At 43.6% G+C, this 13,143-nt stretch overlaps 1 protein-coding gene across 1 annotated transcript in view; it reads left to right on the forward strand.

Moving 5' to 3' along the window:
- Positions 1-1,400: 1,400 nt before the first annotated feature.
- The window catches only part of FGF10 (fibroblast growth factor 10), a 78,897-nt gene continuing 67,154 nt past the window's right edge, over positions 1,401-13,143 (forward strand). The window contains exon 1 of the mRNA XM_059694811.1: positions 1,401-2,933. Within this exon, the coding sequence (XP_059550794.1) occupies positions 2,558-2,933 (376 nt within the window). The 5' untranslated portion in view covers positions 1,401-2,557. The remainder of the gene's footprint in view (positions 2,934-13,143) is intronic.

Here is a 13,143-nt window from a genome sequence, read left to right on the forward strand (position 1 = left end):
TAATTATATTAAATTTTAAAAATTAACGTGTGGTGCTCACCATATTGTCAAAATCTTCTGAATGTGCATTGCAATGGGCTATAAATAATGCAATTAGCATCTTTGATTCTGGCATTCAGTGGTGCTCTTTCAAAGGCTCTGAGTGCGCAGGGAAATATAAGGGCATGCGTGTAAAGTCCCTTTTCAGGTCGCTAAACAACATAATTGGCAATCATTCCCGATGCCCATCTCAGAAGCAAGATTTTTAACTTCTCTGCATCTTCTATTCACAATGAAGACTGAGGCCAACTCCACCTTATAGGGATTCAGGCTCATTTGTACAAACACAAGCTCTTCTGACTAGTTCCCTCTAAATCATAGTAGTAGAGGTCAGACTCTCAAGTTCAGCTTGAAGTTACTCTTCTTCCAAGAATAGCAGTTTAAATATTAGGTGGGACCATATGAAGTTGCCAGTTTTTTTGGGGGGGGGCGTGAAAACCCGTAAAAAATTGGCAATTTCATATGTTTCAACCTGATACAAATGTTCAACTGCTTTACAGAATAGGAATATATGCTACCAATACGTCTTTAGCCACTCCTTCCAGGCATACCGTCCATACTTTAAAGTAATCCTTAAAGCTGTGATCCCGTAGGAACTGTCTCTTACTGACTGGGACAGAGGATCACAGTATTTCTTTTTGTGACTCTGAATTCTTGTCCAAGACTTGCCAACTGAGGACTTGGTTAGGACGTTTCCCTGGGTTTCGTGCAAGTTTCTGTTAGCGATGAGGGAGTTGTGGGGTGGTGGGTGTGAGAAAGACAGAGACTGGTCGTGCAGTTACATTGTAAAACAGAGCCCTTTAAACTTGAAGAGACAAGAAAACGCCCCTTTATGGCAAAGTGCGGAGGAAATTGCATGGAAAAGAGCACAGCGGAGTCGTGGCCAACTTGTGTGGTTAAACCTGCGCCATCTCCATAAAGTGCGTTTGCTTTGAAGTGTAAGCGGGATTCAGCAATTACAGGTCCGTCACTGGGGTCCCCGATTTCATTTGCGCCCAGAGAGGAGGCTTTGAAGGGTGACGATAAATCTCCCTGAGCTTAAAAGGCGGAGAGGGCCAATGTGTGAACTCTTTACTTCGCCAACGGAAGGGAGAAATCAGAGCTTCATTAACGCGGAGACCTCCTTGGACGCTGGCAGAGAGGAGGACAGGAAGCTCATTAGGTCTCCCTTTTCCCTGCTCGCTGCGACCGACCCGTTTACAACCCGCTGCTGGTCCGGAGGGTTTGTCCTCAGCATCTTCTTTCTCCCCCAGCCCTCCCTCCTCCTGGGAGCCAGAGGGGGAGGGAAAAAGTCAGCCAAGCACCAGGCTCCAGGTGGCTCTCAAGTACTTCGCTGCCAAAAGGGAGGGAAAAAAAAATCCTAGGCTGGAAAACAAGTGAGAAAGGGGCTCCCCGGAGGGACTGGTTCAGGCTGGGAGGCAGCAACATTGGGAAAGCCCGAGGGAGGACACGGCCGGGCTGGTGGCCCGCGCAGGGAGCGCAGCGGCGCCTTCGCTGCAATTCGCTGGGGCTGGAAGCGCAGCGGGCGGAGGCTGCACGGCCAGGCTCGGGGAGAGGACCCGCCGCCCCCCAGACCCCCAGCCCGCGGAGGCAGCTGCTCCCTGCCCCTCGCGGCCCGGCTCCCCACTCTCGGCCCCCTCCCTCCGCCCTCTCGCTGGCGTTCCCAGCAGCCCGGGGTTTCAGATGTCCCACCGCCGCTTGACCCCCTCCCCCTGCCTCTCCACCCTGCAAATGAGGTTTGACCAGCAGAGGCAGAGCCCCCCTCTGGCTCAGAATCCCTGACATTTCGACTCGGCTTCAACCTGTTTACAAGCCGGCTCTGCAGAGGAGGGGGGAGGGCCACGGGGCTCAACAAAACACCACCGCCGTCCCCCCGAACAAGAAGCGACTTTCTGCGGGCTTCCCATCCACCGGCGCCGCCAAAAAGAGAAAGCGAGAGGGAGAAGCACCGGCGGCGAGGCGAGCGGGCGCCGGCCCCCAGCGCTGACACCCGGAGGCGCGCGCGGTGCTGCCGTCTAGGGGCTGGGCTCGGCGGACAGGGGCCCGAGGGCGCGTCCCCGGGCGGGCGCGCAGGCTCTCCCCAGCCTCCCCCCGGCCCCGTGGGTTTTGTTCACCGGCTGTCATCTGTTTTTTTTAGACTGTTTTTTTTTTCCCCATCTAACATGGTGAAGCAAGGAGTGAAGAGGAGAACAAAGTAACTCCTGGGGGAGTGAAGGTCGCTGGGGACCAAGAGCACCCGCGCTACTGCGGCCACCCACGGCCACCCTTCCCCCGGGGACGGCAGGGGCGCACGGCGGCGGCGGAGCCCGAGGGGACCGGGACGGGGGCGAGGAGAGGCGGCGGCCCTTGCGAGGAGTTATGGATGGTGGTGCATTCAGTTCTGGCCAGATCCGCTCCCGGAGGAGGCAGCTAAGCGGCGGCCGTCACCTCCAGCTGTCTCCCTGCCTCGCACCGGGTCTCACCCTTCCAGCATGTTCCTTCTGATAAGCCCCTTCCCAGCGCCGCGAGTTCCAGTACAATGTGGAAATGGGAACTGACACATGGTGCCTCCGCCTCGCCCCACCTGCCCGGCTGCTGCTGCTGCTGCTTCTTGCTGCTCTTCCTGGTGTCTTCCGTCCCCGCCACCTGCCAAGCCCTTGGGCAGGACATGGTGCCACCAGAGGCCACCAACTCGTCTTCTTCGTCCTCCTCCTTCTCCTCCTCTTCCTCCTCCTCCTCCTCCTCCTCGTCCTCCTCCTTCTCCTCTCCTCCCAGTGCGGGGAGGCATGTGCGGAGCTACAACCACCTCCAAGGCGATGTCCGCTGGAGAAAGCTCTTCTCCTTCACCAAGTACTTTCTCAAGATCGAGAAGAACGGGAAGGTCAGCGGGACCAAGAAGGAGAACTGCCCCTACAGTAAGTAACCAGGCGCGCTGTCTCCCTCCGTCACCCACCCCCACCCGCGGGGGGAAATCTGTTCCAGATGTGGCCAGCTAAATATTTACGTCCCCAACCCCTGTAAAATGATTAAGTGGGATACTTTCACACTAAATCACACCCCCCCCCCGCCCGTGTATACATTGTGCTGCCTCACCCCTCCCCGCGGGGATCCCTCCACACACACCCCCACGCCTGGTCACCCTACACGCCCTGTCTCTGGGCTCCTCACCGGGTGGACACCCGGGAGTTGTTGCTGCGCACCGATGCTCCCCTCTGTCTCCATCGCCCTGCCCTACCTCACCCCCAGGTCCCCTTCCCCTCCCTGCTGGAAATGGCTCAAGTAAACACTGTGTTTCTTTTCGCTGGCAATCTTATGAGGAGTTTTGGGACAGTTTCCTCAAGCTGAAAAGAATTAGCTGCTGTCAATTATCCGGGTTTTATGGAAACTTTATTTAAGAAAGAAAAGTCCATTCCCCTTCTCCCACCCCCATCCCGTTACCCCACCACCTCTCTAGATAGGAGCGATAGCATTTTTCTGGCTTTGATTTTTTTTTTGGGGGGGGGGGGCGGGGGTGTCGCCCATGTTGCCTTGAGTGATTGCAGTCCATGAAGTTGGCTTTTCCGGCACTACCGCTATTAGTCCCGGGCCTGCCTTCTCTCCGGGTAACATGATGCTCACGTCTGCATTGTCAATCGCATATGCGCTGCTTTGTGGTGTCCTGTTGTCCTGTTTCTGCTGAAACCTCTCATATTGCAGAGCCCGACGACTACAGCGCTGCGAACATCTGGGGCCGGATTCGCACAGACCTCACACAAATTCCATTGTCATCCTTCTATTTTCAAAGTAAAAGTCATAAGTCTGTTTCCATGGCTGTCGTTTATCCCCTAGCTAGGATGAGGTTTTCCTCCTCAGCGCACGTTATGCCCTGGATGTCTGGATTTCTTTCCCTTCGCCCCCCCCTTTCTTTCTTTCCTCCCTTAGCTCTTGTTCTTTCTTTCTTGCAGGGGTGTGGGCTGGGAGGGGGCGGGAGAAGGAGAAGAGGAGAGTGGATATTGTGTCTCTTCTTGAGTCAGTCCAGCAAAGCAGATTACTCTGTTGGCTTCCTTTCCTAGTGACTATCAAGTGGTGAGACTTACTCATCCTCTATTGATGGCCTTCTGAAAGGATCCTTAGGCTATGTAATGGCACACTGAAGATCGTAGACAAAGACGTCTGAACATCTTTAATGACCATTTAGCATTATCTCAATGGTACTCTCAAGTCACCTTTTTAAAGGGACCTTTTTGTGTCCGTTGTTTGGGAATTTGAAACATTATTTGCCAGCTAACTTAAATTCATGGGTCATACATTTCAAGATTCCTTGGCCCAGAAAGTATCTGGTAGGAATGGGGAAAGATAGGTAACCAGAACTTAGCATTTTCTTTTTAAACAAAGATTGACAAGAATGAAGACTTAGTTTTCTTGTTTGGGGACTCACAACATTCAACATTAACTTCTATTCCTCCTCAGCTGCTGCTTCCATTTACTAAAATTAGCAATATGTTTATAAGTAATGATATTTGTAGAAGGATTCTTAAGTGTTCCATTTTATGTTTAATACTAAATATCCTAAAAGCCCATTGCCTATATATTTTTTCATTCTGATTTATAGAGAGCAGGTGGAATAATGACACTTATGATAGATTTTTTTTTCAATTGTTACCTGAATTAACTAGAAACTATATATACATGTTTTAGTTGATGAAAATTTAATTCCTTTGTTGACTTCTAAAACAATAGTTGTGCTGTCATCTAGGTAGGACCAGGGGGAAGAAGTGGTCCAAACAGTTACTGAGGAGTGAGCTGAGAAGTTAAAATAAATAATATTCATTGCCTGAAATTCCTCTTCATATTTTTACTTCAGGAAGATAACTCAAAGAAATATCAGACAATTTTAGAGTGCTGCCCTTGAGCAAACTTTCTCCTCCTCCTCCTCCTCCTCCCCCCCCCCCCGACTCCTCCTCCTCCTTCTTCTTCTTTTGACACTAACTTGATTTTGCTATTGCTATATTTTAAGTGTCTTTATGATGTGATGTAAGGACCAATCCACACTAGCTTAGTTATGCAACTTAAATGACTATTTTCTGAAATAATGATCACTGTGTGATTAGTGGTTTAGTAAAATGATTTCCAGAGTACAGGTTGAATTATATTTTTATAGTAAAGAATTATCTACAAAGAGAAAAGTATACAACTTCATTGCATAGAAACAGTGTGGAAATGTTTTATTCTAACTGTCCAAATATATTAATATCTCTTCCAAATGATAAAGTATACTCATAGCCCTTGTGAAAATTAAAGCATCCTATATCATAATGCAGTCTTAATCAGCGGTTGAAAATGAAAGGGGGGGGGGGGCGGGTCTTACTGTTAAATAAAGCCATAAATAATTTAGGCTTTCCAAGAACATCTGTATGAAGACATAGCACTTGAAAAGTAGCGGTTGGGAAAGCCTTAATTTCACATGTGGCCAGGTAATCAGAATGCTGCTACAAATCCCAGCTGGACTGATTCAGCTGAACTACATGGTATCATTAAGATATTGACTAAATGTTGCATAATTATATGTGAACAAACTTTTGCAATGCCTACAGGGTAACCAGCCAGCCAGCCCAGCAAATGGTAGCCTGTTAAATATTAGGGTATCTAACCTCTGAAGAGTGTCAGTTCCTTGTCCAAAAACCACATTTCAGTAACATTTTCCTAAGCAAGTTATTAATTATTCTCAACACACAAAGCTGTTCTTTTGAGGTTTGCTTATTTGAAGCTTAATTTTCTTTGTTACTTTTGACCCTAATGTTAAGGCTGCTAAAATACAGTAACAGCTTATCTAAGAGGTTACATGTTTGTGATGTCCTGGATAATTAAACAACCGTTTTACTGGCTTGTTGCCAGCAAATTGCTAACAAAAGGGAAGTAAGGAAATCACCCTTAAGCATTGCAAAATCAATTTTAGCTTCTACCTCCAAAGCTGGATCCCAGAAATTAGATGGTTCTAAAAATATTACATGTGCTAAAGAAATTCTTCTCAATTTGGGTGATAATTATAATTGGGGGGAGGGGGGTATTTTCTTTTCTTTTTGGCCACTTAGGATAGCAGAATGAAGGAGAGCAGAGATGAATTATGTTTCTCCTGTTAGAAGTCTGAGAAAGCTTGAATAATTTAGAATAGCTGTGGTGTATCTGTCACTAGACATGCTCAGGCTCATTTAGGTTTGTTTTATCAGTCTTTACATCTAGAGCTTTGCCCTTGAAACATTACCACTCGGCTCCAGTTCTGGCCTCCTGGAAAGGCTGGATACAGCTGTTAGGTACCCTTGCAACTGGGACTGGTGGACTTATTTCTGGACATAAATAAAACAGCTGTGGCCTGCTCCCATGGTTGTCACTTGCAGAAAAGGGGAGTCTAGTGTAAAGAAAATGAACCCTAGATATGAGACAGTGAATGATGGATATTCTCAAAATGGAATATGAGCCCTTCCAGAAAAGGAGTATGGGATACAATAGAAAAATCCGTATGCAGTGACTGTGTAGTATGTGCCCTATTTCTTTAAGTCTATATATCATTTAACACTCATAATAGTCCTATGATTTAAATATAACTACACACATTTTTTGAATATGAAAACTAAGCCTGAATAAAAGTAAATTACCCAAGGTCGTCAACTTGAAATTGGCAGAGCTGGGATTCAAATCTATTGGGTTATATCCCTCCTTGTTTTTTCTACCTCTCTGCTACTAAAAACACTGATAACAATATATTAGAATTAGACACCCCAAACCCTAAAAAACAAATTACCCAAAAACGTAATTGCTATGAATACCTACGGTTCTCCAGAGTGAAATAGGAACGGTAGTAAAATGATGGTGGAACAGAAATGAACTACATCAAAGGCATCACTGCAGGTGGCTCCCTGGTATCAGACTCTGTTAGGGCATCCTCCAGGTGAAATGCCTTTTTTGATACTATGTTTGGGAATATAATTGCTTCTGGGTACACAAAATACACATACATCAATCTCACTCATTTCAACAGAGGGCATTAGAAATACATGGCTACTTAAGAAAACTCCATGAATGTCATTGTATGTAGTAATTGTTTACAGCTGAGGGCCAAATGTTTAATTGCTTCCATGTGTAATAAAATAATTTGATTGTAAATACCAGTATAAAATTGGGCTGTTGCAGAAACGTTGGGTATATGACCCTAAAGCATCGGTTCTCAACCTGTGGGTCGCCAACCTGTGGGTCGTGACCCTTTAGGGGTCAAACAACCCTTTCACAGGGGTCGCCTAAGACAATCGGAAAACACATATATAATTACATATTGTTTTTGTGATTAATCACTATGCTTTAATTATGTTCAATTTGTAACAATGAAAATACATCCTGCATATCAGATATTTACATTACGATTCATAACAGTAGCAAAATTACAGTTATGAAGTAGCAACGAAAATGATTTTCGTTATGGTTGGGGGTCACCACAACATGAGGAACTGTATTAAAGGGTCACGGCATTAGGAAGGTTGAGAACCACTGCTCTAAAGTGAGGAAATCTTAAGAGTCCTGAAGATAGATAGACCGATAAATAGATGATAGATAGATAGATAGATAGATAGATAGATAGATAGATAATAGGTAGATAGAAAAAGCTTTTAAATGAGTGTGCAAATCAAAAAGGCACTTTACCACATAAAAATGAAAGATTACTGTCTAGGATTAAAGGCTTGTATAATTACTTTTTAATCAAGATGGGAGCTTATTATAGGAAGTTCAATAAAGTGAGAAGATAATTGTTGAGGAAAATAGGGACTCAAATATTATATCCTAAAAATAATACAACAGTTTCCTGGGAAGAAAGCCAGTATTCAACTTAAGGCTTCCACCGGTGTCTTATTTAAGATGTGGTTGTTTCTAGAGTTTGGCTGCATGATTTATAACCAGGAGCATTTAATCACAGCACCCAGGATTTATGAAGGTGGAAGGCACTGTATTTAATGTTTACGTGACACTGGTCCTGTTACCTTTACTGCATTCCTACCATATGGACCCTCCACTTTGATGGCTTTATCATAAATCCATTAAAAATACACAATTACAGAGAGTTTCCTCTTCATAAACCTGATTTATAACCATCTACCAGGAAGGAAAAAAAAAGCAAACACAAGAAAACAGCAGAAATCACATGCCAGAGTTGGAGGATGAGAATTCGGAGACACCAATTCCTAGGTCTGGCATAATCTATTACCCAAACGCATGGACCACTCTTTCCAACAGGTTTTTCAAAATGATGTTTAAGCACAGAATTTAACAGAATCATGTCTTATAGAACAAAGGAAACCCATTGTATGTGTATTTCTTATACATCTTTACTACCCAGTTTAGAGCAAAGAGTCTTATTCCAGATCATTCTTTTTAGTGTTTAATGAACTTATAGTAGAACATGAATGAGCACTTTAAATTCCTGCACAATTACCTTAATGTTCAGCGGCAAACCTCATTTGTTATCCAAAAGTCCGACTTTCCACAAGCCAAAATGTTGGGGGAAAAGTTGACAGCTCATTTGAAATGGAGCTAATGTTCCTCACATTTATGAGCTGCCTATGACTATCTATATCTTTCCTAAGCCTTAAACGTCTATATGCTTATCCAAAATTGTAGTACAAATGATATTTCTTTATTATGCTTCAGAAGGAAGATTAATGCATGTGTATTAGTTCAAAGTGATTTTAATCTCCCTTAACATTAATTCTGTGAACTTTGTAATGAAGAGTAATTCAGATGACGTTTTTAGTATTACTTCTCCAACATTTGTCAGCATTAATAGTTGATGTTTGCTTAATGTAAGTCAGTAAAATATTAGCATTCCCCGCCCAGAAATTAAAGTTCTCTTTTAATTTTCCAGCACGATGGTGCATGAGATTCATGTTTATATAATTTGAATACAGCTTTATTTGTCTAGAAAAAGTAATGAGCCTCATTTTGTCTCAAGTCCTTTCTGCAGAAGTACCATCATTTTCATGGTATATTGCAATGATTTAAGGTTGTTTGCGTTTGCCTTTTGACCAATAGTGTTTGTTACTTGGGCTTGCAGATTAAAACTGTTTACTTTTCATAATTGGCACTCTTTTTTTTTTTCACTGCCTGTTACTTTTACCCCTGTCTGTCAGTCAGTATAACAAGGAATGACCTAGAAATGTGCCTTTAATATTCATGAAAGAAAATATAGCTACATCTTAGGAAGCCACCTCCAACACTCTGGTACTGAATTAACGAATACAAAATGTTGATGCTTTACAGAATCCGTTTCAAACCAAGTATTTAATTAGTACGGATTTTACACAAATAGAAAATTTCAAGATATCTAAAAGGGAGCCAGGTTACCCACAAAATAATGGTCTTCAAGGCTCCCTGGCTTTTAAATCAGGTCAGTTGTGTTCTTTCTTTGAACATTGTGTTCTAATTGGAACAATAAATCAAAGACGACACACAGAGTAGATTCCCATGTAAGGTGGACAACTGGACAGTGACTTTTTACTGCTGCTCACACGTGCATCCAATTACCATCTGATAGATCCATAGTGCCAGCTCTAGAGCATGGCCTCGTTTTATAGCTCGCCTAATAATTCTTCACCCTAAATCTGTCCAACTTCACCTATATCTAATCTGTCAGTATGTGTGTTATCATTAATGAGGAATTTTTGAATGTCTGGCATGCTTCCTACAATGAGTAATGACATGGAGATATTAATGAATCATTTAGTTCATCCGAATAGAGGAGGTAAAGTATTAAGTCGTATATCCCCAACTTCAAGTAATCCTCAACAAAAAAAAAACCTAACAACTAAACTACTTAATGATGAACAGTCTGGTTTAACTGCAACTTAGATCTAAATAGTAATAGTTAACCCTACAAAATTAAGAACATTTTTAAAACGGTATTTTCTATAATCATTATTTTCACTCAAGGACCTTGAGTTTACATGCTTCACTGAAAAACATCCATATTAGTTCATCCTTAACGTTTTTAATGTGTTTTTATTTATTTATCTTTAATCCTCAACCAAGGATATGTTTTCATTGATGAGAGAGAAAGAGAGAGAGAGAGAGAGAGAGAGAGAGAGAGAGAGAGAGAGAGAAACATCAATGTGAGAAACATCCATCAGTTGCCTCCCATATGAGCCCCAGACCAGAGATGAACCCACAACCTGGGTATGTGTGCTGACAGGGAATCAAACCCGTGATGCTTCCGTGCACAGGACAAAGCTCTAACCAACTGAGCCACACCAGCCAGGGCCACCCTTAAACTTTTTTGAGGCATTGCCTTGTTTGAGGATAACTTGACATATTCAAGACCCATCAACTTCTGACTGATACTTCTGTCTTGAGGCAGTTTTACTTCTGAAATATCGACCATCTGTGACAACCCTGCCTCCAAGGCATCCTGAATTCCTGACACTTTATCGCCCCTTCACCACTCCATTCTTTTTCTTCGCCTTTTCTCCCCACACCCCTATTTTTCCTGGCTTCTAAACCCATTGAGGCCAGGAAAAGTTATCATTATCATTGCTTAGCATCCCATGTTACAGTGAGAGCCAGTGGCCTAGCCGTGTTTGGATGTGTAGCGTCCAACATAGTTAATATTCAAGCCTAACAGTCTTCAGCAATGTAAGTTCAATAGACTTGAACAGGAGCTTCTGTTCATTTTGAATCTTTGTGACTTCTCCCTTCTCCCAGCACACAGGCCAATGTCTTACAACCAGCATTGCCATCTAGTGAAGTCCACAACCCACAGCAAGCACCTTCTGAGAATGGATGCTGGCTGGCTGGTTACTAAGTCATCACTCTGCATTTTTCCTCCAGGTTAACTATTTCCTTCCCAATAACTCTCCCTGCAGGTCCACTTTCTTTCAAGTTGTTTTAGTACAGGCAACACTTGCCAGCTACTTGGTCAATGTCCTTATCTTTTTGCCTTTGCCTAGACTCCTATAAGAGAGAGAAAGTGAAGATGGTTTAGGAAATCAGACAGTTACTCCTCTTCTATTTTAGTCATCATGTATTTCACAGAAGATGAATGCTAATTTGGAGGTCTTTCCAACTTCCAGAATCTCATGTAGATTATAAAGCTTCTCTTGTATAACCCTGCTAAAAGGAGAAAAGTTGAAAAGATACATGCATGGACACTAGGGGCTGACCCAATACAGAAATGTACATATCTTTATTAGAAAGGTATCAAGACACCGACAGCAGTTAGAATTTGAATTAATCACCTACCTGTGTTCACATCTTTCAAGGAAGAACTCCTGGCACTGCTGAATTATTTGTATTATATGTAGAAGCTGACTATTTACATATGTTACATTGGTTGTTACTGTGATAATAATTAAAAGCCAAGCTTCTTTCTACCCTTGGTTTCAAATTATATAAAACTATCAATAGCTATCAATAGCTTTGGTTTATTGATAGAATTATTCAAAGAAAAAATAGTATTCTGAGACAAGGAGAAAATGGTAACACATGGATGTTAAGTTACATACTATTTGTGATCTCTAGTGAATTTGTTTACAACGTTATTAGTAATAGCCATTGCCATTGTAGTAAATCAGGTTTTTAGGGCCTTTGGGGATACCTCTGTGGAAGGATAAGATTCCACAAATATGGGAAAAAAGTGCTAGGGATGTTAGTCAGATTACAGTGTAAAAACTTGATGAACAAATCTACTGAAGTGCTTTAGAGTTGAAGCAAGAGAGATGGGGAAGGGCATGTTATTAGAATGTTGGGAGCCAGAGGCAGAGCAGAAGAGGCCTGGAGCATCTAGACAGTCTGTGGAGGAGGAGGAGGAGAGGCTGGGCGGGAGTGATGAAGACAAGGGTTTTGAACTCCCAGGAAAGAACTCAAGCTAATGAGTAGCACTGCACCGGGGCTGACATGACAAGAAAGGTGTGAGGGAAATATAACCCAAGCCCTGGCGTGTGCGTGGCTGTTAAATGAACTGAAATGAGAGCCTGTGATCTAAAAGGAATCCCGCTGGAGTAATCCCAGGCGCGGGATTTCGGAGTGAGGACAGTGAAGTCCCAGCGCCTGCCAGAGGTGGGCGGGTGGAGGAGCTGCAGTGTGGACTTTCATCAAAAGGGATCACAAGACTGGACAGGGGTTGAAAGGGAGCTTTGAAGACACAAAAGTGGGTGCATCTGAGGCTCCAAACTGCCAGACGATTGTGTAGTATGTGGGCAAAGTGTCATTGGTAAGACAAGGATATTCATGGTACCTACCCCTTTCCTCCGTGGAAAAGATTGAGTAAGGCCACTCATTCATTCACCAGAAATGTACTGAGTGCCTGCTTCGTGCCAGATACCGTGACACTTACATGCAGTGCTGAAAGCAATGCTGCCTTTGCCCCCACAGAGCTTTCCTACAGTGTCAAAAATCAGCAAGTACACAAAAAGATGCATGATGGGAATTGGGGATAAATGCTATGGAGAAACAGGTAGGGTTCCCTAAGAAAACAATTGGGAACTGCTCCAAACCGCACGGCTAGAGAAACCTTTGGAAGGGGGAGATGGGAGGTGGGAACTGCATGGGGCCAGTTTGATGTCGCCCCCAAAGGTACAGAAGAGGCAGACTGAGCCTGGGGCTTGGGGGAAAGTTCGAAGGAGTCGAGTTAATGCGTGTAATAGCTTAATGGTGCCCGGCGCATAATAAGCCCCCATGAAGCGGCTGCTATAAAAAAAGTAACTACTAAAGGAAAGCACCAGAAAAGCAACTGCGTGACTTGAAGCGGGGATTACACATATTGGGATTGAAGAAAGTGGCAGGAATGAGGCGCACACCTGGCCTTTTTTAGAAAGGGAACTATTAGAGCTTCTGAAGTTATTGAAGATTTGGAATTGCAGTGTTTATAACATTCTGAAGTTCTGAGGAAAGAGAAGTCTGGTTCATTAAGAGGCTGGTAGAAGATGTTTGAATAGTGAAAGTCACCTGAGGAGAGAGTGAAGAGCTGGAAATAAAGAAGATACAAATGTGTTCAAGGACACAGCGATAAAAGAGAACAAAAGAAAGGAACAACAAAAATAAGCGCAAAGCAGGTAACTGTGGAGGTTGGGAGATGACAGATTATCGCATAAAAGGAAAAGTGATTCCATT

Source organism: Myotis daubentonii, chromosome 4, assembly GCF_963259705.1.
Source record: "Myotis daubentonii chromosome 4, mMyoDau2.1, whole genome shotgun sequence".
Lineage (NCBI taxonomy): Eukaryota > Metazoa > Chordata > Mammalia > Chiroptera > Vespertilionidae > Myotis > Myotis daubentonii.